Here is a 23,402-nt window from a genome sequence, read left to right as displayed (position 1 = left end):
AATTCTGCACAAATCTACGAAAGTAAGAACAAAGGTCCACAAAGCTTCGAACGCCGTTCGCAGAGGTCGGTACAGGGAAATCCTTGACGGCGCGGGCTTTCTCAGGATCGGGACGAACACCAAAAGAATCGACAAGGTGTCCAAGGACAGTGAGCTGCCGGCGACCGAAGTGACATTTCGACGAGTTTAGTTGGAGCCCTGCTTTGCGGAAAACTGAAAGAATTGTTGAGAGACGCTCGAGCTGAGTTTCGAAAGTTGGCGAAAAAAACAATGACGTCATCAAGGTATCATAAGCAGATTGACCACTTGAAACCGTGAAGAAGAGCGTCCATCATTCGTTCGAATGTAGCCGGGGCATTGCATAACCCCAACGGCATTACTTTGAACTGATATAGCCCGTCGGAAGTTATAAATGCTGTCTTTTCATGGTTCAGATCATCAACTGATATCTGCAAGTACCCGGAACGAAGGTTGATGGAAGAGAAATAATTTGCTCCTCTAAGGAAGTCAAGAGCGTCATCTATCCGTGGCAGAGGATACACGTCTTTTTTTTTTGTAACTTTGTTAAGATTTCTGTAGTCGACACAGAAGCGCCAGCTGTTATCCTTCTTTCTCACGAGCACAACGGACGAAGCCCAAGGACTTCAAGAAGGTTCGATGATGTCTCGGGTAAGCATCTTGTCGACTTATTGCTGGATCAAGTGGCGCTCGGTGGAGGAAACCCTATAGGGTCGCCGGTGTACTGGATTTGCATCGCCTGTGTTGATCCGATGCTTTGCGACGGTCGTTTGACCTAGGGGTCGGTCATAGAGATCAAAGACGTCTTGATACGACGCAAGAAGGCCACGAAGCGCAGACACATGCTCAGTCGGGAGATCAGAGGCAATCATTTTAGTTATGCAGTCTAGTGTACTGCCCGACTGAATACTGGCAGATGGCGGTGTATCCTCTTTTAAGGCGGATATGTGGTAGTCGCCGGCCGTGGCAAGGGTCGCAATGGATATCCCTCGTGGCCGCACTTCAGAACAAAGTCCAAAGTTCACAATAGGGAGACATGCCACGTTGTCCTTCATTGTGATGATGGTGTGGGGGAACGAAACATTGAGCGAACACAGGACTGCAGGATTATGTGAAAGGACATAATCGCCGTCAGCCACAGGTAGATCAGAAGAGACGTCGATATACGCCACAGCTCGACAAGATAGGCGAACAAAGTCGACGGAGCATAGCTTTGGTAGCGCAAGATCAGGATGGTCAACGGCGTGTGGTAGGATGAGCTGAACAACACCAGCAGAACAATTAGGGCGGAATGCTCCGACAGAAAATCGAGTCCCAAAATGATGTCATGTGGGCAGTGGTCCAGTACGTAAAACAGAACAGTGGTATGACGTCTAGCAACAGTGACGCGGGTGGCACACAACCCAGTGACTGCTGGTGATGCACCATTGGCTACTCGGACAAAACAGTGATTGGAGCAGGAGTGAGTACTTTCTTGAGTCGAGCACAAAGGCTGGAGTTCATGACTGATATGTGAGCGCCGGTGTCAATGAGTGCTGCCACAGAAGTACCGTCAACATTTACTTTAATCAAGTTGTTGTGTCCGGGTATCGTGTGTAGAGAAATTTCGGGTCGGGTCGTCGAAGCAGGCTCACCTCTATGAGCTGCGGCCGTCGGTTTTCCGAGGACTGGCGGTAGGATGGGGAGGGGGAGCGACGTCGGTTAGTTGAGCGGGCATGCGTCCAGAGGGCGACGAGCAGCGGTTCGGTTGGGCGGTCCTGGATGGCGAAGCATCGTCTTGTTCCGCGTAGATCGGTATCGGAAAACCAGCAGGTGGGCGTCGGGTGTTGGCATAAAATGCGACCAAGGCTGCCAATCCCAGGAAGTGCGGCAATGACGTGAAATATGACCGACTCGTCCACAGTTGAAGCAGATCGGCCTGTCATCGGAAGTTCGCCGTTCTGCCGAGTTCCGGTAACGTGGGCGGTTGTTCGGTCCGCGGGACATATTAGGTGTACCGGGCAGTCGGTAGTCAGGTTGGTTAACGGGGCATAGCGTCTGAAGTCCTGCGTTGGCCATTCCTGGCGCACGACACTCCTGATAAAAGAAATCGTGGTGCGAGAGTCGTCGGGGCCCGGGCTTGGTCAGACAGGGGAGATGCTGCCTCGATTTCGTGGCGCACGATGCACGCGATATTGTCGGAAGCAGCAGGGGCTGGTGGCAAACGGGCGTCCTCGCAGGTAGATGTTGCAGCCGTGTTGGGAAGACGCGAAAAGTGTGGAGTGATACGGCGACTTTTCGCGTCTTCGAAGCGTCGACATTCATTAATAACGTCGTCGACGGTCGATGAGTTTCGAAACACGAGGAGATTGAAGGCGTCATCGGCGATTCCTTTGAGGATGTGCGCGACCTTTTCAGATTCCGGCATCTCGTCGTCAACCTTCCGGCAGAGGGCGAGCACAGTTGTATGTATGTAACGTACGACTCGGCGCAGGACTGGAGTCGGCACGCCAGTTCTTTCTGCGCAGCACGACGACGCCCAATGGGCTTGCCGAAGAGAGTTTATGTTCACAGATGTCCCAACTCGTGATATCTTCCTCGTGGTTGGAAAACCAAACTTTAGCTGTGCCATCAAGGTAAAAAATAATATTGGCCAACATGAGCGTCGGATCCCAGTTGTACAGAGCGCTCACCCGTTCGTACAGCTGAAGCCATTCCTCTACGTCAGTACTGTCACTGCCCGAAAAGTTGCCTGGGTCACGTGGTTGGGTCAGGACGATGGTGCGGCTAGTAGCGGCTGAATGCGGTGCTGTTGGTTGCTGCGTAGTTGGACGAAGCATGGTTGGGGTAGTCTCCGAAGAATCCTCGTTCTCTTCTTGAACAGGCATCGCACAGGCAGCCAAGGAACGTCCGCTGCGTAGAATCGTCGTGAATGTTGACTGTGGCAAAACCCGCACCTCCACCAAAATGTTACGGGAAGAAGGCGTCTGAAAAATACCTTTACTTTAAGTAAACAGACAGGCATACAATACGAAGCCCAGTCTGCACGAGCTCGCCCTAAACATCGTCCTCTTTCCTATAATGTTCATTTGTGGCACCCCATAGCAATATGTTTATAGCACTATTGAGACTCAACATGATTAAATTAATTTAGACCGCAACGTTCGAAAAATTATCCATTGGTGTGAAAACTGGCAAATGACCTTTAATCAGAGAAAAACAGTTTTATGTCTATAACGAGAAAGAAAAAAGCCGCTGGTTTATGATTACCAAATTAATAACATGAAGCTAAAGCGTGTAGGGAAATACAAATATCTTGGAATATTGTTTACGCCGGATTTGCAATGGAATCCGCATATCGACCACGTCTCCTCGAAAGCAACCAAGGCATTGTACACTCTCAGGCGTGACCTTTACCGGTGTCCCTTTGATATAAGTGCCTAGCTTACAAGACCCTAGTCAGGCCAACAGTTGAGTATCCTAAAATTGTATGGGACTCCTATACACAGTCGAACTGCAATAAAATAGCGAGGGTACGACGGCTTAGCGCTAGCCTTATATTTAATAAATATCGCCGTCAATATTCTCGTACTGAGATCTGTGAGCAAGCGCGTCTCGATCGTTTGGAAATTAGAACGAAGATTTAGAGACTGAAATTCCTCTTCCAGTTAATTCACAATCATTTGAAACTAACCCACACAGCTTTCTTTCAGTTTAGCACGCAGAAACATTCAAGACAACGCCACAGTATGTGCAGCATGCCCCTGGCTTCTTGTAATGACTGCTTTAGGTTCAGTTACTTCCGCCCAGGGGCGGATTATCCAAAGTTCAAAGGGTTCAAATGAACCGGGCCCTCCGATTTTAAGAGGCCCCCCAAAATCCAAAAAAAAAAAAGGCCGACTTTGTTGTTTTGTTCGAAAAAAGTTTAACCCTTCTGCTAAAGTCCCGTGATAGAAGGAGATTATCTATTTCAACAATCAATATACATGCTTCTAAGAGGATTTTCGTTCCACAACGTGCATAATATTCAAGTCAGCTCACAGTTCTGTAGTCTGTGGTAAAAACCTTTTACTTGTCCAAGATCATGCATCGTGTAGAGGGAAGGAGCTGATCCAGCGGTAGACACATGGAGCAGCCTGGCGAGGATTCTAACAGCTATACGTCCCAACACGCAATGCGAAGATGCATAGAGGGTGGTTCCTCTTTGGAACATAGTTTAATGCACTGAATGAAATTAACCGGTATGAGACTGACGCATACGTATGTTACAGTGCGCTTTCATTATAGCGTAAACAGAAAAGGCCCGCCTGTAAACTTCGCAAGTGCTCGCACGCAGGCAACCAGAGCGTGCGCTACCGAGTCAGCTAAGCTGGAGCAGATAAAGGAAGCTAGTTTTCACAAAGGCGCTCCCTGATTTTCGAGGGAAGATGTCCTCTCTTGAAATAAGGGTAAACAACGTATAAGTTAAGACGAATGGAAGAAACACACATTCACGGGGCTTGGACTTCGCTGCTAATTGCCGTATGCATTCCTTCTTTTCGTCTTAACTTCTCGCACAGTTTATTCTTCTTTCAGTATTATCCAACGAAACAGACAAATCTCAATGCTGTCCACGTTTCTTTGTCTCCTGATATAGTTCATTATTACGATGACAATCTCTCCACGTGCTCCGCACGAAAGAAAACGCCCGGGTGATCATAAACACTCCGGAGATGCGTAAGTAAATATGGCTTGTGTTTTTTGCAGCTAAATCTAAAAAGCTTACTTTACTGATTTCATCAAATAGAAGTCCGACAATGTTAACAACAACAACAACAACAACAACAACAAACGGGAAAGTACGCGTAAGTGGCTTCCGCATGTCGGCGTCAAGGTATTTCCTCTACTCGGCTGCTGATCCGCAGGTCGCGGGTTTGAATCCCGGCTGCGGCGGCTGCATTTCCGATGGAGGCGGAAATGTTGTAGGCCCATGAGCTCAGGTTTAGGTGCACGTTAAAGAACCCCAGGTGGTCAAAATTTCCGGAGCCCTCCACACAACGGCGTCTCTCATAATCATATGGTGGTTTTGGGACGTTAAACCCCACATGCCAATCAATTTCATCTCGCCCAATATCATTCCGCCACGGTGTGTTAATGCATTTGCCACGAGCTTTTAAAGACGATAGTCTTTCTTGGGGACCTTCGACGCAAAAATTTTGGACTGTCTGTCTGTCTGTCTGTCTGTCTGTCTGTCTGTCTGCGTCTGTCTGTCTGTCTGCGTCTGTCTGTGTCTGTCTGTCTGCGTCTGTCTGTGTCTGTCTGTCTGTGTCTGTCTGTCTGTCTGTCTGTCTGTCTGTCTGTCTGTCTGTCTGTCTGTCTGTCCGCCCTTAACAGTACCCTTAACGGCACAAAAGTTACCAAACGATACTCCGAACGGCCGACCCCATCCGCAGCGCCCACCAATATTGCTCAAGATTCAGCGTTCATACTTGTGCGATTTTCAATTAAAAAGCAATTATTGCGCATATCTGAGGCACTATAACAACACGTTAATATTCTGTATGTGTGTCTATTTCTAGAAAAGGCATACATAAGTAATTCTAAGGACCGTAGCGTTTATCACGTTGCGCTGACCATGCAACGCTTGCACGAAAAGGCAAGTGTTTCCAACGCTTTGCTGAGACGACACGGTGGTGGCACCTACCCGTCGCCTTGCGAGGACTGCACCGTGCGTGAACACCTTATCACCTCCGAGACGGGTGCGCAGGGCGTGCGCGCTTCGTTTTCCAAGATAACTGCCGGATAGCGCTCATGTTTCACGTGTGACGTGACTTGATGCGCTCGTTCGCCTCCGCAGCACGCTCGAGGCATTTACGCAGCGCCTCCAGAATATCATTCACCGATTTTCTTGCGCACATCAAATAAACGTTTTGTTCACTCTCTCCAGACGCAAGATCGTCTTACGACGACATTTTTGCCTCGCAATCTAAAATAAAACTAGCACTGAGCAAATACCGACAAGCCTCTCATTGCAATGCTACATCTAGCCGCATATCACCATCGCCTTGACCATAGGAAGCGCTAGCCAATTGCGACGTTATTAGCGAAGCTAACTGGCCGGGAGCAGCCCGCACAAGGTAGCATTCTTCTTTTAGCAATAATACTACATACATCACAGGACCATCTAGAAACCCAAGCTCATGAATGGAATCACCTATTTATTTATTTTTTTCAATCACTACTGGGTACATGTGGCACAGCGACCTTCGGTCGTTTAAGTGGTATCATAAATTTAGTTGCTTGGTTCAAACGGAAAAACCGGAAGTCTTCTGGGGCCATAGTTTTTAAACGTCAAGATGTTCTCCCTACTGTATTCAGAGCTCTTAAACGGTTCGAAACGCCTATACCGCTTGTTTCCCTTCGTCTTGGCTCCGCGGGTCGCTTGTGCCGGCTCTTTATCTGCCCACATCCTGCGTTTCTTCGCGAGAGGGTGTCGCTGACACGCGCTGGAAGCTCCGCTTCGCAGCGCGACACCGGGGCGAATGGCGCCGAGCCGCTCAACGAATGAGTGGCAGCGCCGAGCCATTTCGCCAACCCAGAGGCGGCGTCGAGACTTCCTGTTCGTGCGACGACGCCTGCTATTGCAGCTGGAGCCGTTAAATCACGTTGCATGCGCCATCGCGTAGAGAGAGCGTGCGACTGCTTCCGGTATTCGGGCTCTGCTTCACTAGTTGCGTGCAGCGATCCGAAAGCGGCCACTGACGTTTCAGGTGGCAAGCTCCGTAATCATCATCGAACCGAAACCGCACATGCATGTTAGAGTGAAGCTGTAATATGAAAGATTGTAAATACTTTAACGAAAAACTTCTCAGTGCCAAGACCACTTTCGCCCGGATCGAAACAACAATCTTACGGCTTTAAGCACATCGGTATGAGGCACCCTTGTGCGAAGGATAATGAATCAAGGCAGCTACCACTTTCAAGCCATGCGTGCCCGTTTGTGCTCCCTCAACGTGCAGCGGCGCTATAACGAAACGAGACGAAGGCGTAAACAAAAAAAAAAGTGCAATAATGACACGTCCATTCGCCGCACGCAGTCACATCACTGCGATCTCTGTTGGAGTCTAACAAAAACAGAAGACTAGCAACGTTCAAAATAGAAGGGGGCATTTTTTTATCGCAGGTGAAAAATTATGTATCTCTTAGCTTTCTTTACTCCTGGCCCAAGTTTGTCTGTAATAAAGTGTTGTCTTAGGGGCGAAGCTCCTTAACTTTGTCGTTGCCGCGGGAAAATTGTTATTTTTCATATGTCTCGGAAAGAACGTTTTTGCCAGTTTAAAGGGTACTCTGGCACGCATTTCAGCATAGCGAATTTTGAGCAATAAAATGCTCTTCCCAAAAAATATATGTCGTAGAGCAACAGAAATATTTTGAAATGAATAAAAATGCGAACAGTGTGTAATTTTTTCGTTGACAGCTAGTAAACAATGCCATAAAAGCACTGTATATGCAAAAATATTCAAAACGAAGAAAATTCAGAATATACGTTTTGAATATAAATAACCCAGGAAAATGTATAAAATAATAAATGTCGTACAAATTGTTTCTATTCACACAAAGAAAATGGGAACCCAGGTGCTGTAACTTAGAAGTGTGGCACCTTGGGCTAGTTGGTATGGCATGACGATAGTTGTAGCGCGAGAACAAAACGACGACACAGAGACCGTCTCCTTCTTGTCCAGGTGCTGCTTCATTGCTCGTGTCATGCGGTGAAGCATTGCTTGGTTTTTCGTGAGGCACAAGTGAACTCGCACACTTTACTCAGTAATGTCTTTGTTTGTTTTTTGCTATAAAAACCTGCAGCAGTCTTAATATAGATGCATGTCCGTGATGTCAATAATCCTTCTATAAATCAGATGTTCAACGAACATCGCTATTCGTCTAGCATCACCTGTTTCCATGAGCCACCTCTCTCCGCATATGTTGGAGTTCCAATATACCCATCAAATCATATTTCTTTGCATATTTGCAAATCATAATTTAAAAAAAGAACAATACTGAGCGCAGTTCTAAAAAAACGTTTCACGCTGCTCCCTAGTCAGGGCTGTAATGTGCTCCGGTGTCCTTGTCATGAAGAGAAGCTCTGCAGCCGGCTCCAGCACGCCGCGGCGACGTGTGGACCTCGCACGTAACCAGAGTTGATGTAGGATTGTGCACAAATGTGAGCAGCTGCGCACTTGCGGCAGGGGAGCACCCTCGCATGCGTTACGACGATGCCGTAGAATGACTAGTGACACTAGATACGGCCCTGTGTCTGATATAACGATACAAGCTAAACCAAAGTTGCAGTAAACTGGCTTACAATGCCACCTCCACACTTTATACATGCGGTAGAACTTCGGAAGTTTTTTTGCTTTTGTAGAATATTTTTTCCCCGACTCCTAGCACCATCTCTCTTTTGAATAGCTAGCATAAATTACCGACTATAATTACTGCTCAACACTGTCAGATTGCGACGCTGCACCTTGAATTGGCATTTGACTTACCAAGGTTCTTTTTTATTACAGAACTTTGATGTTACTGTAGCATGATCACGAGGGGCGTGCACATTTGTGAAGTTCGCCATCCGAATTCATTTTCCCAACAAAACACGCACATTGGTTGGCGCGAAGGTCTATCGAAAATCACTATGTTGCCAAAACGGGCAAATTCAAATTGATTCTGAAAGTTGTGTGGCAGCACCGACTACTAGAAAGTGCTTGGTGCACGATAAACAAATTTAACTTGCCAAAATTGACGATCCAGAGTGTTGATCACCGGTGATCGATTTGTATAGGTGTGGTAGCGAAATAGTATATTAAGATCGATGCTTGTCCGGCGTTGGCGTTGTTCGCCGTAGTTGTGATGTCGATGGAGCTGACGACGATGATGATCACGGACAATGATTGGCTTGTGCAGCATATGACGTCTCGATATGCTTTACGATGCATTTCGTACGACTGGAAACAACCGACAACCACCCAAGAGAACGTGCACAGACCTCGTCTTTGCCAACTTCAGGCTACATCTGATACTATAAAGCAGTAATAATGAGGGCAAAACGAAATTCACAACTCAGCACAACATACCATTCTTGACCAATGAGCCTTGTATATAACTGTTCACCGCTTTGTCAGTCATTCACATGCGTTTGTGGTCAAGGTCGCAGGTGATTTACGGTGACACCGAACGATCCGACTGCTTCGCCCACTCATCACTATTTACTTTGTGAATATGCCGTGTTTTTTTTTTTAAGGAAACTGCACGCAAGATGTTTTCGACATTATTATCAATGTATGTGCAAGTCACTTGCAAGACAAGGGCAATTTGACTGAGAAAACCTAATCTGGTGTCACACCGAACCCCCGTCCAGCAATTCGGTAAATTTCTTAACTTCATTACCTTCTCAGCCGCGTCACATATCATTTACACCTTCAGAGGTTCGCCAAAGCGCAACAGCTCTGCACGTACGTAGCAAAGCAAAATGATGGGGCATGATATGATGAACCCCCAGCAAGCCGGGGTTTTCCTTGTCGACGCTGCCTAGTATGGCAGAGAGAAGAAGTTTCGAATATCAGTTGTCGACGTGCGTGGAATGCTAGTGAGTGCAGCATCGATTTCCACGAACGACGCTCAGGCGGAGGAAGAGATTGCGATAGCTCTGCCATATATAGCAGAGCTATCGCAGTCTCTTTCTCCACCTGAGCGCCAACACGTATACGTGTTGCCAAGGTTCCCACGACTATTTACTCCGACTCACGTATGGCGGCCAGGTCTTTTTCGGGCGGACTAATATCGAAACAAGCAGCGACAATCGTTCATGAATCCTTTCACAACACCGCGACCAATGAGAAGGGAGGACATCACATTACCTAGTTTCGGGCTCACGTCGATCGAGCCGTTAATCTGGCTGGGCGCGATTCCGATGAGCGGGCTCGCGGTCTGACGCAACATTTCGCTCACCGCGCTTGTTCAGAAGCCTCAGCTCTTCTCCTGAATTGCACAACTACACACCCGCTGTCCACATTCTTCGAGATTACCTCGCATTACAGATTAAGCAGGACGACCTTCCCTCCGCCTAGTCCCGAGTTGAACAGGACGCAGTCGGTCGGGGTCAGCTTATTGCAGACGCGAACGTATCCCAGCATAAGAACACTTAGTCGTATTGATCCTGACTTACCGCAGTCCTGTACTAAAAGCGGGAACGAGTCTTGCTGCCTGGATCATGCTCTGGCTGTGCCCATTCAATGTTGGCTCCGGGCTGCACAATCAGATAACGTGGGACGAAGCTCTTCGCAGTTCGGACATCACTCTTCAACTACAGGCTGCCCAGAGGGCCCGGGCCGTCGCCGAGTCACCGCCTCCTGGTCCCGTGCTGGGTGGAGCCACCGACTTGATGGAGAGTCCTAGAGCTCCCTTCATCATTTTCCTCGGGACTATTAAATAGAGTTCTTGTCGTGTCATGTCATGTCATGGTTTCCCATGCCACAGTGCCACGTACCGTACCTTGAACATTGGTGCACACCATAGGTCAGCGAACATGCTGTTGATTCGACTCACTCGGACTCAGATCGAGCCGTTATTCTGAGTGAGTCTAGGAGAGTGATATGTTGGTGAGATTGAGTCCGAGTGAGTCCAAGAAGAAAATTTTCGTGAGTCTGACTCCGAGTGAGTCAATGCATACTTCTTGAGTGAGTCTAAAGCTCGTATTCAAAACCAACCTCAAGCTTTAATCGAGTTTTCCTTATCGGTTTGAAACATTTATTGCGCATGATAAACAAATTCGACCAGTATTCATAAAACAGTCTTGTCCTTATCTTTCGCCCTGTTACCATTCTTGGGCCTTTATAACGCATGTAGAGAGTACAGGAAGTTGAGAAAAACGTGAGGTATATGGCCGAGGTTGGTTTGTGAATACGGGCCTGAGTGAGTTCCACTTACGTTTGTCGACATATAATCCTATCTACTCGTACTCAGCATTACTATCAGCCCTACCTAGTTCACGTTTATACTCACGTCTACTCACAGTGTTCCAAAGCAGCAACGTTCAGATAAATTATGGAATATCATATGGTGCATACGCATGTCATCTATTTCTAGTAAAAAGTCCTTGCTTGTTTTTTTATTTTATTTTTAGTTTTTTTTCAAGACCGACTACTTGCTGTATTGCGTGTTACTTTCGGTTTTGGTCATTTGCTTTCGCATTTTATTAGTTTTTGAGTTATTGTAATACTACCCTATTTCTGGCTGCAAGATGTTCCTGTAATTTCTGACGGAAATGCAGCAAAGGCTCGTTGATTCCACACTCGTTAATTCGGAAAATCGGGTAAATAGGGTGTGTCCTCCGATCCCGTCCGGCATATGAATCGCCTAATGGTATCAAACCCTCGTTAATTCGGTCGTAAACTTGGCCGCAGCCACGTTAATGCGGACGATCCTCGGAGTGCGCCGGACGCAAAGTGCCGCTAATGAACGACCCGAAGGAACGGAAACAACGTCCACGGGCAGTCGTAACGGTTGCGGTATTTCTGAAAGGCGTTGTCACAATCGAGAATCACGTTGTTGGTAGGTAATAAGGCATGGCTTCAGAGTACGCTTCGACTTAAGGCACGGGGTGCTTGAGCTGCAGTCACACTGTATTTCGCGAAAACAACTGGCTGTTGTTTCGCATAGGCGCTGTATTTACGTATTTATGCTGTGGAGTAGAATACATGTAACCTGTGTAAGTTGGTGTGTGTTTTTCTGAAGTATGCGTAACGTCGCAGATTCCACTGCTGTGAGGTTTTCATGTTGTGATAGATACAGTTTCCTATTATCCCTGTAGTACTGAAGAATTGTAGCAAACATACGGGGTCTATAGGGGTGTTGTATCGTCTATTGCAGTGTGTGCAAGTAAGCTCGGCGATTCGTGAAGCCTCGAGCCGCCTCATCCGCAAACAAGTTGCCTGTGACGCCCTCATGCCCTGGCGCCCAGATTATGGTTTGGGTGTTTTCAAGTGGGAAATGTTTAGGAGCTTTTGTTAGAACTTGGTATGATCTCATTCCTTGTGTACCCCTATGGTTGTTCCTACATGCAGCCTTCAAAGCTGTGATTATTGTCAGTGGCGCTTTCGCTCCCTGCCCTCCTTGATTGCCATTGCGATCGATATCTCCTCCGCTTCAGTTATGCAGGCTTGGGCTGTGGAGGAGCAGCTTTTGATGTTTCCTTTTCCGTATGGGACCATGGCCACCTTGTTCTTTGCGTTTGATTGATATGGTGCAGCGTCTGTAAATCCAACCGTATTCAAATATTTTGTCTCTTTAGCTATGTACACGTTGGTCTTGCTTTGCGTCTTCCAGAATGCAGAATTGGGTCTTTGTTCTTCGGTAGTGGAGATACCTTGTACCACTCTCTGAGTAAGTACGACAGTTCCATGGTACCTCCACATGTTCACCGAGGCCGATCCTCTGGAGAAGTTCTCTACTGGGTTGCGTTAGTTGCAGTAGGTCCATCTAGGTGGTCACTTGCGCTTAAGCCAGCTCATCAAGGTCAGACCCACGCCTTTGCCTGAAGATCAGGTATGATGGTAATATTATTCTAGAGAAAACGACCGTCCGAATCCCGGGATGTGGCTACACTCCAATTAGCAATGCCTTGATACACTAAACATCATTAGAAGAACAGCTTAACAAATTGTTCGTATGATAGTACGAAGAGTGAACAATTGTGCTGCACTGAAAGAGAAAGACGCGCTTCATTTCGTAAAGAGCCTAGTCATCTGCAGACTGAAATAGGCAGTTGTTGATCGCTTTCTTGATACTTACGATAATTCGGTATTCGGTTAATTCTGTCAGTTCAAACGCAATCTTAGTTAACGAGCTTTTACTATATCGTCATCAATAATCTTCGTCCGTTCGCATATGTCCAGAAAACCATGTTCAATGCTTCATTCTTGCCGACCGTTGAGATCACGCCCTGCGAACTTCCCATTGTCGTCTGTGCGAGTTCTCTGAGTAATGCATGTAGTTCTACACCCTTAACAGATATTTTTGATGACCGCCTCTACTCTGCCCCAGATGGGTGAGACTTTAACAAAAGCAAAGAGTCATCGCTATGTCGGGTCGCTGACAGAAAAAATAATGTTACTATAGAAAGAACAATACCAGAAGATAAATGCAATTGGTTGTCTATCGGGCATCAAAGTAATATCTATAGCATACGGTCATTGGTATTAACAGAATGAAATTCGTTAATGCGAACCTTAACTCGAATACGCGGGTGTTCGTGCGATCCTCGCTACATCTGTAAACAGCCCTTGTTGATTTAGCTACCACACTTCACATTTCCTTGTGTAAAGTTAATTTATTTACATCAAAGGAGATGCAATGTAGGTGTGACGGCATATAGGCTTTCGAAACGGTGCGGTATACACACGAGTATTGCGAAATTGATAACTTCTCTCCCTTTTTATATATTTTCGTAGTACGAGACGCGCTCACCAAATATTGTACTGTACAACGATGCTGTTTCACCTACAGCACAATAGATCAAGCACGCTTCAAAAAACAATAGATATGGCATCGGTCAGTAGCGGTCAATCTATGAGAAAGTCCCCGAACAATGGACGCATTGTCCGTGAAATATTTTGACGGTGCGTGAATGTTGGGAGTACGAACCACTGCCAATTGTCAGGCGATATCTGTGCTTCGACAAAACAAAGGAAAACTACCCCGAAGGCAACATCTGAAATCATGTTTGCATTTGATGCAAGAACGCACCGATGAACGCCTATGTGGGGATCGTGGGCAGCGGTACGCATGTGTGCCCATCCCGAGCTTGTGCGACGTGACTGTAGTGAATAGTGCGTTATTTTGAGATGTTTGCCGATTCCGGACGTGAGGGTCAATGCCCCTACCGGAGGGAAATTAAAATGCGCCGAGACGCTAGCTCGCAAAATCTACCACACTTACAATACAAAAAACGCTTTGCCAAGACGACACGGTGGTGGCACCTGCCCGTCGCTTTGCGTTCTGCACCTTATCACCTCCGAGACAGGCGCGCATCTTTCTCCGCTGGCGCACACGCCTTCGTTTTCGAAGATAACTGCCAGATGGCGCTCGGGTCTAACGTGCCTTATGCGCTCGTTCGCCTCCGCTACACGCTGGAAGCACGCTAACGGAGCGCCTCCACAATACCATTCACCGAATTTCTCGCGCAGAACATCAAATAAACGTTTCGTTCATTTTCTCCAGACGCAAGACTATCGTCTTTCGGCGACATATGCAGTGTAACATGCAGATTTGGGGCCAATTTTTTTGTGTGCGTGTATTTTCTGTTGGTTCGCTCCGACTTTGCCTTTGTACTTTCCGAACATCAGAGTGATGCCTTTTTTTTTTCTTTTCTCAGAGGGGGAATAATGCCACTTGGCCGCTAGGTACGACGAGCGCCAGCCATGGCTGCCCGCTAGAATGGAAGACGATGTTCTGGGGCAGCGCGCGCTCTGGTTGTTGTTGATTATTGAAGCAGCCATCTTGCCAGTTTTCGGTGCGTTTCCCCGCCGGCTCAGTTCTTCCGAGTTGAAGACCTTTTGTAGCACGTGACAATATACGCAAACAAAACTGAAAAATTGCGGGCGCGCTATTTCCTCCCCGCCTCCTATTTCTTCATAAAACACGCGAAATGCCAGTGTTGCACCGTGTCAGAATTTTGCGCTTTTCGTCTGCACGCTGCTCTCTGCTGGCACAGTCGCAAACGCAGAAGACGAAGTGAAATCAGTTTATCGCGCATGGTAGTGCACAAGAGACAAAGCAGAACCGGCATCCGACTGCGGGCAAAGTAGAACGCGAAACAATTGACAACAGATATCTCTCGTATATCGACCAATCGATAGCTTCTTTCATCCTGACGTCACGTGAACTGCTGATGTCACGAATCATACCGTCCGAATGGGACACGCCGGGAGAGAATAATAAGGCGTTCCTTTTCTCTATTTTCACAGGTTGTTTAGGGGCCCTTCAACGTACTTTCTATATACTAACGAGGTGACTTTCAGCGCGCATCTGCAGTGGAGCAGTTTTCACAACTTCACTTTCTGCCGCGTGCGCGCCTTCACGCACACGAGTCTTGCAGCTAGCAGAAACATATGTAACTGTGGAATTACAGAATAAACACTGCCATTAAGCTTACGAGACAAGTCATACTTAGTGCGATGTCACGATATTGCAGGTGTGCTGTCTACCGTGCTGCATAAGCGAATTCCTGTGATAGTCTCAAACCTGTGCTGCTGCCTGGTGTGCGGAGCGGCACTCTGTTTTCCTTACATCATGGAGACAGCGCCAGGCCTGGCATTGGCTGGAATCCTATACGGTAAGCCCCTAACAAACCTGAAGTGGTCCGAGCCGCCAATACGATGAGGAGAAATAGCACGGGAAAACGTACGCCCCTATTTTCTCGGCGTTTTACAGCGTCTTAATAAGGCTTTTAAAACGCCACAAATTTGCGAATACCACTATTCTTCAAGAATATGCATAGGCTCTATTGACGCTTGTCCCTGGGCTAGTTACTTTTAAATGTGAAGCATTTCTTGGCGCACTACAAGCACTTCTGGCGTATATTTGCGTATCTGTCTAGCCGCCTATACGCCTGTGTGCTCTCATTTATCACCCGCTTACTTGTAAATTAGCACGGGAAAGTAAAATGGTTTTACGAATACGACTCACTGGTCATGACATGACAATGTCTCAATTTCGTCGCGTACGTCGTGAAACACTTTCCATAAAAACAGTGGCGCATACCCGGGGGCGGGTATGTGTATACCCAGGAACGGCGAGAACAAACATGGGTAATTCTAACGCTTGGGCGTTAAGAAAAAAAGCTTTCATATACGCAGCGTTGACCTGACGAACGCAAACAATAAATGTGCCAGCAGGAACCGAACCCTAGTACTCTGTGTGACAATGAAGTATTCTACCACAGAGCCACGCCAGGTTCTGGATATATTTTCTAAATAGACGCTAATGTTCATCGAATTTATATGTACTCTTATGATGAAGCCTTCATGTCGGGCTATAGTTCGCCATCCGCTGAAGTGTATTTGTGTAGCAGTGTTAAGGCCTGGCTACCATCCTCGCGCGAATCAGCGCTTCACATTAGCTTACACCGCTTCTGGTGTTGCTAATATCTATGTTGCTGTTGGCATCGTTACGACACTGTAAACAGCTGCTAATATAAAACATGCGGCTGTTTAATGTGTGTGTGTGCGCGCGTGGATTTGTATGTATATTTAGCACCGATTCATAATGTCTTGCTCAATAAAAAAATAAAACATAATCACCTTCCATCTGCCTGCTTTACATAACATCGATTCTCAAGGTACGTGGGATCCACTCAATTTTTTTATGAATAAAACCAACAGCGCTTGTGCATGTTCCCTCTGTCCCTGTTCCTCGCGCTGTTTCTCATTTCAATGCGGAAGTGATTATCTCGTAGAATAAATTATTCCTGGTTCCCGCTTTTTTTTTTTCACCATCACTCATTCTTTCAGCCCTAAAATCAAGTGTGTCAAAACGCACACGTCTCCTATCCAAAATTATTCAAAATTCATATCTTGGAAAGAGACACGCGTGTTAGTTTGCCCGGGAGCGGGCGGTAAAATAGAAAGAGCTTGCCTCTCCCCCTTTCTTCGACGCCTTTGTTTATAATCTTTGTATTCATACAAATAGTTATATATTCATATAAGTTTAGTTTATGTATAGTTTATATCCATACAGGTACAATAACACACTAATGCGCTAGCACTCTCGACCGGTTACGCTTTATCTTTCAAACATATGGCTCTGGTATTGCATATGTTGGAAATTCGGGCGCCTTGTAAGGGTATTGTGGACACACACCAATCAAAAGAACCACTTGGGTCATTAAGCATTCGCCATAACTAAAGCATTAACTTGGAAACAGGCCTAGGACAAGCGCTAAGAAAACCCGAATCAAATAACATACTTGCCGACGCGAAATTCTCAGTAAGGTTTATGCGCATTGTAAAAGTTACCAACACATAAATGCGCGAATGGAAAACACGCAGAAGTGCAACTTCGCTTTACCTTTTCGAATGCGAGTCAGGTCAAAGCACCTCGCAGCGGCTAAGCGATCTCATGTACGACCCATTGGTGCAAGCGAAGGCCTGCTCGAATTCGGGCATATTCATCAACGGCACATTACAACGCATGTCCATCGGCGAATAAAACTTGAGAATGTCGTCTTTGTCGCCACTTTTTCGCAGCTTCGCCGAGTCTCGCGTTGGCCAGCACCACTTGTAACAGCTCGAAATAAAGAATAGCTGCTCGGCTGTGAACTCGCGGCCTTTCAGAGTCATCGCGGTCTGCTGTCCAAGGTTCCTAAAAGCGTGCAATGCCTTCACCATGCCACCGCAGTCAGCGAAATTCTCCGCTAAAGCCGTGTCGCCGAAGTCAATACCCGTCCCCTCGGAGGCCTCGTTGTAGAGGCGACGCAGACAGGTCAGTCGTTCGCGAAAGTTGGCACGCGACTCCGGCGACCACCAGTCCTCGCGCTCACCGAACTTATTGTACAGCCCGAAGTCCTCGTCGAAGCTGTGCGTGATCTCGTGGCCAATCACGTGACCGAGGCTGCCGTAATTGAGCGCATCCGGCACATCCGTGGGCTTCAAGAAAGGAGCGAACATGATGCCCGGAGGAATGACTATCATGTGGTAGATGGGGACGTAGAAGGCGTTCACCACTACCATGGGGAACTCCCTTCTCACGTGACTGAAAACGGGACGCGTAGCGTTGAGGAGCCGCAGCGCCGCCGTCGCCTTTGCTTGCATCGTGTCGAACAGCATCTCCGGATAACTGAGGTCGTCCGCTGCAGCTGGCAGGAATGAATAGTAATCGTCAAGCTGCATGGTTGTAGACAGGTTTTCAGGACGCACGACAATCCTCTCCAAATCGGAGATGCGAAGAAGGGCGTTTCGACGCGTTGGCTCGTCGATCCAGTGCAGTGTCTCGAATGTTTGCCGCGTCGCGTTTGCAATGCGTGCGACCATGTCGTGTGCTGCTTCCATATGTCCACCGGGAAAGAACCACCGCACGAACAGGTCTCCGGCTATGTATGGCAGGTCTACCACGGCGACACCGACGCAGTGTTGCAGCGAGAGTAGCGTCGATAATATAGAGCCACCTTCTCCGGGCCACTGGGCTTCGGCAAGCTTGCGCGAGGCTGCAGGCGACAGGGACCGGGCCAGCATGAGCGCCGCGTACGCCTGGACCGTATCCGACTCTCCACTCGCCAATAGAAGACGGCCGAGAAGCCGTAGGTAGGAGCCGTGAGTCAACATGATCTCGTCTTCCGGCCCCAGTGGCTGGGCATAGAGTTCCAATACTCTGTTCACAGCCTTCAGGAGAACTTGGCCAGGGAAAAACTCTCCCGTGTGGTTCCCGAGGTCTGTAAAGCTCACGAACTGTTCGGTCAAGTTCAACCGCTCCGTGAGGGAAGTGCCCATGGCCACAGTCATTATCATGTTGTCCAGAGACACCAAGCGTTCGACCAGCCGCGGATCTATGGGCTCTTTGGAGAGAACGGCGGCAGTTCTGACGAAGAAGGAGCCTAGGTTGCCCGTCCGAACGAGATTTCCGCGCAGCAGTGTCCACACGGCGAGCGACTGCAGGTTGACGCCCAGGTGAATTGTGTAGAAGCCAGGTCTTCTGAGGTTGATGCCGGACTCAATTGAAAAGATCACGTGGATTCCCCGTACCAGGCACAGCTCAGTCAGCCGCTCAAGCAGCGAACGCGGTTCGTCTTTGTCAGGCGGCCACGACAGGCCGTGCTCGGCCATCACAGCCTTCACCATGCCAACATGGTCCACTCCGCTGATGGCCTGTTGGAAACAGCGTTGCGAGAGCTGAAGGTAGCGCCTATGAGCCATGCTGAGTTCTTCCTTCGGCTGCCTGAAGTCGGTAACCATGAGCTTCTTTAAGAAGGACAGGTACACGCTGATCGTCAATCGGACGAATCCGCCCCTGCGGAAAAGCGTCAACTTCGAAGTCTCTTTCCCGCACACGAAGGTGTAAAAGTTGTCACAGGGGTCCTGGCTCAGGTTCAGAGAGCTGCCCATCTCGGCCACCCAGTTGGTACAGTGCGGCTGCCAGCACCCCACTGTGAACCTGATTGCAGCGGGGATGACCCAGCAGACGGCGAGCGTGCATGCCGTAACCGCGATAGCTTTGAATCCGTAACGGTGCCACAGCGGCCAACGAGAAAACGGTGGGAATTTGACCGCGGACACTGATCGCCGGTTGCATAGCACACTGCGCCGCCTCCCGTCGGCGGTAGCCTTGCGCTGCGAATCTGTTCCGTACTCGACCACTCTTGGATCGCTGTCGGTCGTTGGAGCGCCCGAAGCGCGTTCCTGCTCACCAGTGGTAGACGCGTAATCTTCTCTTCCAGGAGGTGCCGGCCCCATGACTTCGACCCTGTTCCGCTGCTGGGCGTATGACCGGGACTTTGACGGCAAATTAGACGTGCGCTGTCGCTGGGAGCGCCGATTCGGGCGCTGGCTTCTTCTCCTTCTGTCTCGCTCCTCTGCCTTCTCGCGGCAATGCCATAAATAAAAGTAACGTCCACATCCCTAAGGCGGCTAAATTAGTGACCTGTATACATCTACATACGGAACGCGGGCACGTATGGCAAAATCTGCTTTTTACTTATGCTTGACGCGTTCTAAATACGTCCTAATACGTAGTTTTTACAAGTTCGTATTTTTCATCGTATTGTAAAGTAAAACGTTGAACAGTGGCACACACCCAGGCTGAGGGATTGGCCAAGAACCAGGTAATTTTAAAAGGAAATTTATAGATACGTATTAGTTTAAATGTCTTCTACTTAAAGACAAAATAAGTAATTATGTAATATTGCAAATATTAAAAATAAACGAATAAAAAGTGCAGACGTTAATGCTGGGGTGGGCAGGCAGTTTGAGGAAAAACAATTAAGAATAATAAAAATAGAGCAGTTTAGACAATAAAAAAAGTATAAATTAGTCGTGCGGCCTAAATATCTTTGATCCTATAATAGACTCCCCCAAGGCATCGGCAACCTTCTCTAACTGTGGCCAAGGTACAAAGCACCTTACGAAAGAACATTATGTCTGCTTTTGTTTTCGCGCTAGAGGGAGTAGCGCGATTATTATCCACGTGGCCAGCCAGGTAGTGAGGCTACAACAACAAAAAGAAGCTCCGACTCTGCCCATATTTCTCCAACCCAGTGCTGCGTGGCCAACCGGATGCCAATATCTGCTTTACTTTCCTGCCTCTTCATCTCTTTATCCCTCTTCAATCACCTTTATTGCTGTTTATTATGTTGTACTGGTTTTAGATTTAGTTTGGCCTAGCTCACATTCTACCATTACCTACAAATACCAGCCTACAAGCCAAATAAAATATACATAATAGTCAAATTACATACCACATTCCAGCACTCAATGTCTACCTGCGGGTATCTTCAGTGGATCTAACATGATAAATTGCTTTTTCACTGCTTGTCGAAGACTTCCCTCGGCAACAAGATGGCTTTTCGAGGTCCGTATAATAAAGCCTTGCCCCTGCAACGAGAGCATTGTTGTCCTGTCTTCCTTTGTAACTTTCACTTTGGGGTAAAGCTACAGGAATATTTGAAATGCGATGAAAGATGTTGGTCTCGAAGTCTATAGCACGTTTCCCGAAAGAATCTCGTATTACCATCATTATATTATATTATCACACACCCGCCACGGTGGTGTAGTTGTCATGGTGCCGAACTATTGACCCGCAGGTCGCGTGACCGAGTATCTGCCGCGGCGCCCCTCATTTTCGATAAGGGCGGAAATGCTCAAGGCCCGTCTACTTATCATTAAGTGCACGTTAAGGAATAACCAGGTAGTCAAAATTTCCGGAGCCTTCCACTACGGCGTCTATGATAACCACATGGTGCTTCCGAGACGTTATAAACTTCAATAACTATTAATTATTTGATCATACTTCAATTAACTAAGTGCGACGACTACCGCATTTTGAAAACTACGAAAAAAAAAAGTGCTCGATCACTCCCATCGGTCACGTTTTTTTTGTTTTTTTTTTGTCGTATAGCGTGACTGTGAGCGCTGTGTAGGCCCGTGTGCTCAGATTTGGGTGCACGTTAAAGAACCCCAGGTGGTCGAAATTTCCGGAGCCCTCCACTACGGCGTCTCTCATAATCATGTGGTGGTTTTGGGACGTTAAACCCCACATATCAATCAACTGTGAGCGCTGTGCGGATTTCACTCCACCTGCAGGTATGCAAAAAAGAAAGAAAGAAGAAAAACCTACAGGTATACTGCGCATAAGCGAGAGTGTCACGCATTTTTGAAGTTTATAAGAGATACGATAAATATAAACGTAATGCATAGTCTATGAATATGAAAATGTGCAAGTTTGCTGGTGAAGCATGCGCGTGCGCTGCTGTCTAGGCAAGGCGTCATCACAACATTTCAAGTTTTTAACTCAAACTGCAGTTTATCCAAGCTAGGCTGTCGAAAGCGGCATGAAAGGAAATTAGTCATTACTCAAGGTCGTTCAACTGAACTTCTGCGCATTTATTAACGATAACTAACACTGACAGTCATCCTCTCATCGTGTTTTAAGCGCAGGATCACTATGACCCAAAATGTCCCCCACCGCATATACTGTTCAACTTCACTTGCCCACTTGAATGGGAAGCGTGTCACGAAGTGATGTCACACAGTTTCGTTTCACGAGTTTGAGCCAATTCTCATTCTGCATATATCCACCTTGCTGCTGTGCAGGTCTGGGACTGGGCCCCATTGAATGGCGCAGCCAGATGCTGATCAAGAAATGCTTCATGAAGGACCGGATTCTCGCCTTAGGCGTGGCTTCCCTGGGCGTCTCGTTTGCCGGCATCGTGTTCCCGTGGCTCCTACAACACCTCTTACGGGAGTACACAACTCCGGGCGCCTGCCTACTGTTAGGTGCCGTCACAATGAACGGCTGTATCGGAATACTGCTACAGAAACTGACCGCGCCGCGCGGCGCGATTTCCTGCGGCCGCGGCGTGCTTCCGTCCGCAACAGCCGTCGAGAACGGCAGTGTGGAGATGTCAGCCGTGCGAAAACGGTACAGCGTCACAATCGACGACAACCCTCGACAGGCCGGCTCACTTCCCAGGCTTAGCAGTAAGCGCGATCGCGGATCTGCTCCCGAGGGACTGGACCGCGCTGCCGGCGGTGCCAACTCGCACCAGAAGCTCAGGTCTGTCAGCAGTAGCAACATTGCGGAGGAAAAAGCCAACCAGAAGCCGGCGGACTCGATCAGGGACGGTTTCGGCCTGCACCAGCTCGCCGACGGGGGCGCGCTTTCGCAGGACTCCATTTACGAGGACTGCCAGTCCGACTTCGACCCTTGCGAGCTGGAGGGCCTTCCCACGTTCAAGCGGCGCAGACTTCTGACCGAGAATTCAGATACGTATCTCTCCTGCTATTCCGTCCTAGACCCTTCGTTATACGACGTAGTTGAGACGAAGGACACCGGCGAAGTGACTATCCACAGGAGGTCGGTTTCCTCAGAGAGCATCGTAATCGTTCCTGTGCAGGCCAAGTTTCAAGGACCGCTTAAAGAACGGCTGCGGCTGTTCCTCAAACCGGCAAGGGTGCTGCTAAAAAACGGCATGTTTTACATCTGCGGCCTTAGCTTCGTACTCTTGTACATCATCAACATAGTCTACAACAGCACCCTTCTGGACTTTGCCGTGGACAAAGGAGTGAGTGCCGACACTGCTGTGTCCCTGATCAGTGTCTTCTCTGTGGCTGATCTCGTTGCCCGGCTCGCCACTTCGGCGGTCATGAACCGCGAGATGGGATCCAAGAAGATCCTCATGATCTGGATTCAGGCCTCCAGCGGCGTCCTCATGCTTGCAGCGCCCTACCTGGTCGGCTACACGGCCGCGCTGGTCGCGGCAATCTTGCTGGGCTCCAACCTGGGATCTCTTTACGTGTTGTACGTCATTATCTTCGAGGACTACATCGGACTTAATCTCGTGTCGTGGGCCTTCGGCATCTACAGCTTCGCTGTGGCTCTGCTGGCGCTGCTGATGTTAGCTGTCATAAGTGAGTATAGCGATGACAGGTTTTCATTACATTAGGTTTAATCAAGCTAAATGATTACAGCTCAATAGTCTTTTAGCTCAACGAATGATTTTATCATTGCTTGTGGTGCTTCACTTCAATTCACCACATTTTTTTTATTTCTCTGCTTGATGTTAGCGGAAAATTAGGTCGCAACTTTGAGGAATCTTGGGTATGCGATGCCGTTAACTCTTGTTCACAAAGCTATCTCTATAGTTTTTATGCCGTTTTTTTTTCACT

The 23,402-nt window shown here is 48.0% G+C and overlaps 2 protein-coding genes across 4 annotated transcripts in view; one reads left to right on the top strand and one right to left on the bottom strand.

The window, feature by feature from the left end:
- The window catches only part of LOC119179646 (uncharacterized), a 52,025-nt gene that overhangs the window by 13,331 nt on the left and 15,292 nt on the right, over positions 1-23,402 (top strand). For all 3 annotated transcript variants that reach the window (XM_075882107.1, XM_037430776.2, XM_037430767.2), the window contains exons 3-4: positions 15,221-15,361; positions 21,828-23,144. In XM_075882107.1, coding sequence (XP_075738222.1) covers positions 15,221-15,361; positions 21,828-23,144 — 1,458 coding nt within the window. The remainder of the gene's footprint in view (positions 1-15,220; positions 15,362-21,827; positions 23,145-23,402) is intronic.
- On the bottom strand, positions 17,065-20,768 carry LOC142779501 (membrane metallo-endopeptidase-like 1). Its single transcript, XM_075882106.1, has one exon. It carries the CDS (start codon positions 19,470-19,472, stop codon positions 17,115-17,117), a length of 2,358 nt encoding a protein of 785 aa, XP_075738221.1. The 5' UTR covers positions 19,473-20,768; the 3' UTR covers positions 17,065-17,114.

Source organism: Rhipicephalus microplus, chromosome 2 (genome assembly GCF_043290135.1).
Source record: "Rhipicephalus microplus isolate Deutch F79 chromosome 2, USDA_Rmic, whole genome shotgun sequence".
Taxonomy (NCBI): Eukaryota; Metazoa; Arthropoda; class Arachnida; order Ixodida; family Ixodidae; genus Rhipicephalus; species Rhipicephalus microplus.
The sequence above is the reverse complement of the archived record's forward strand: the minus strand, read 5'-3'. Positions and strand labels throughout refer to the sequence as shown.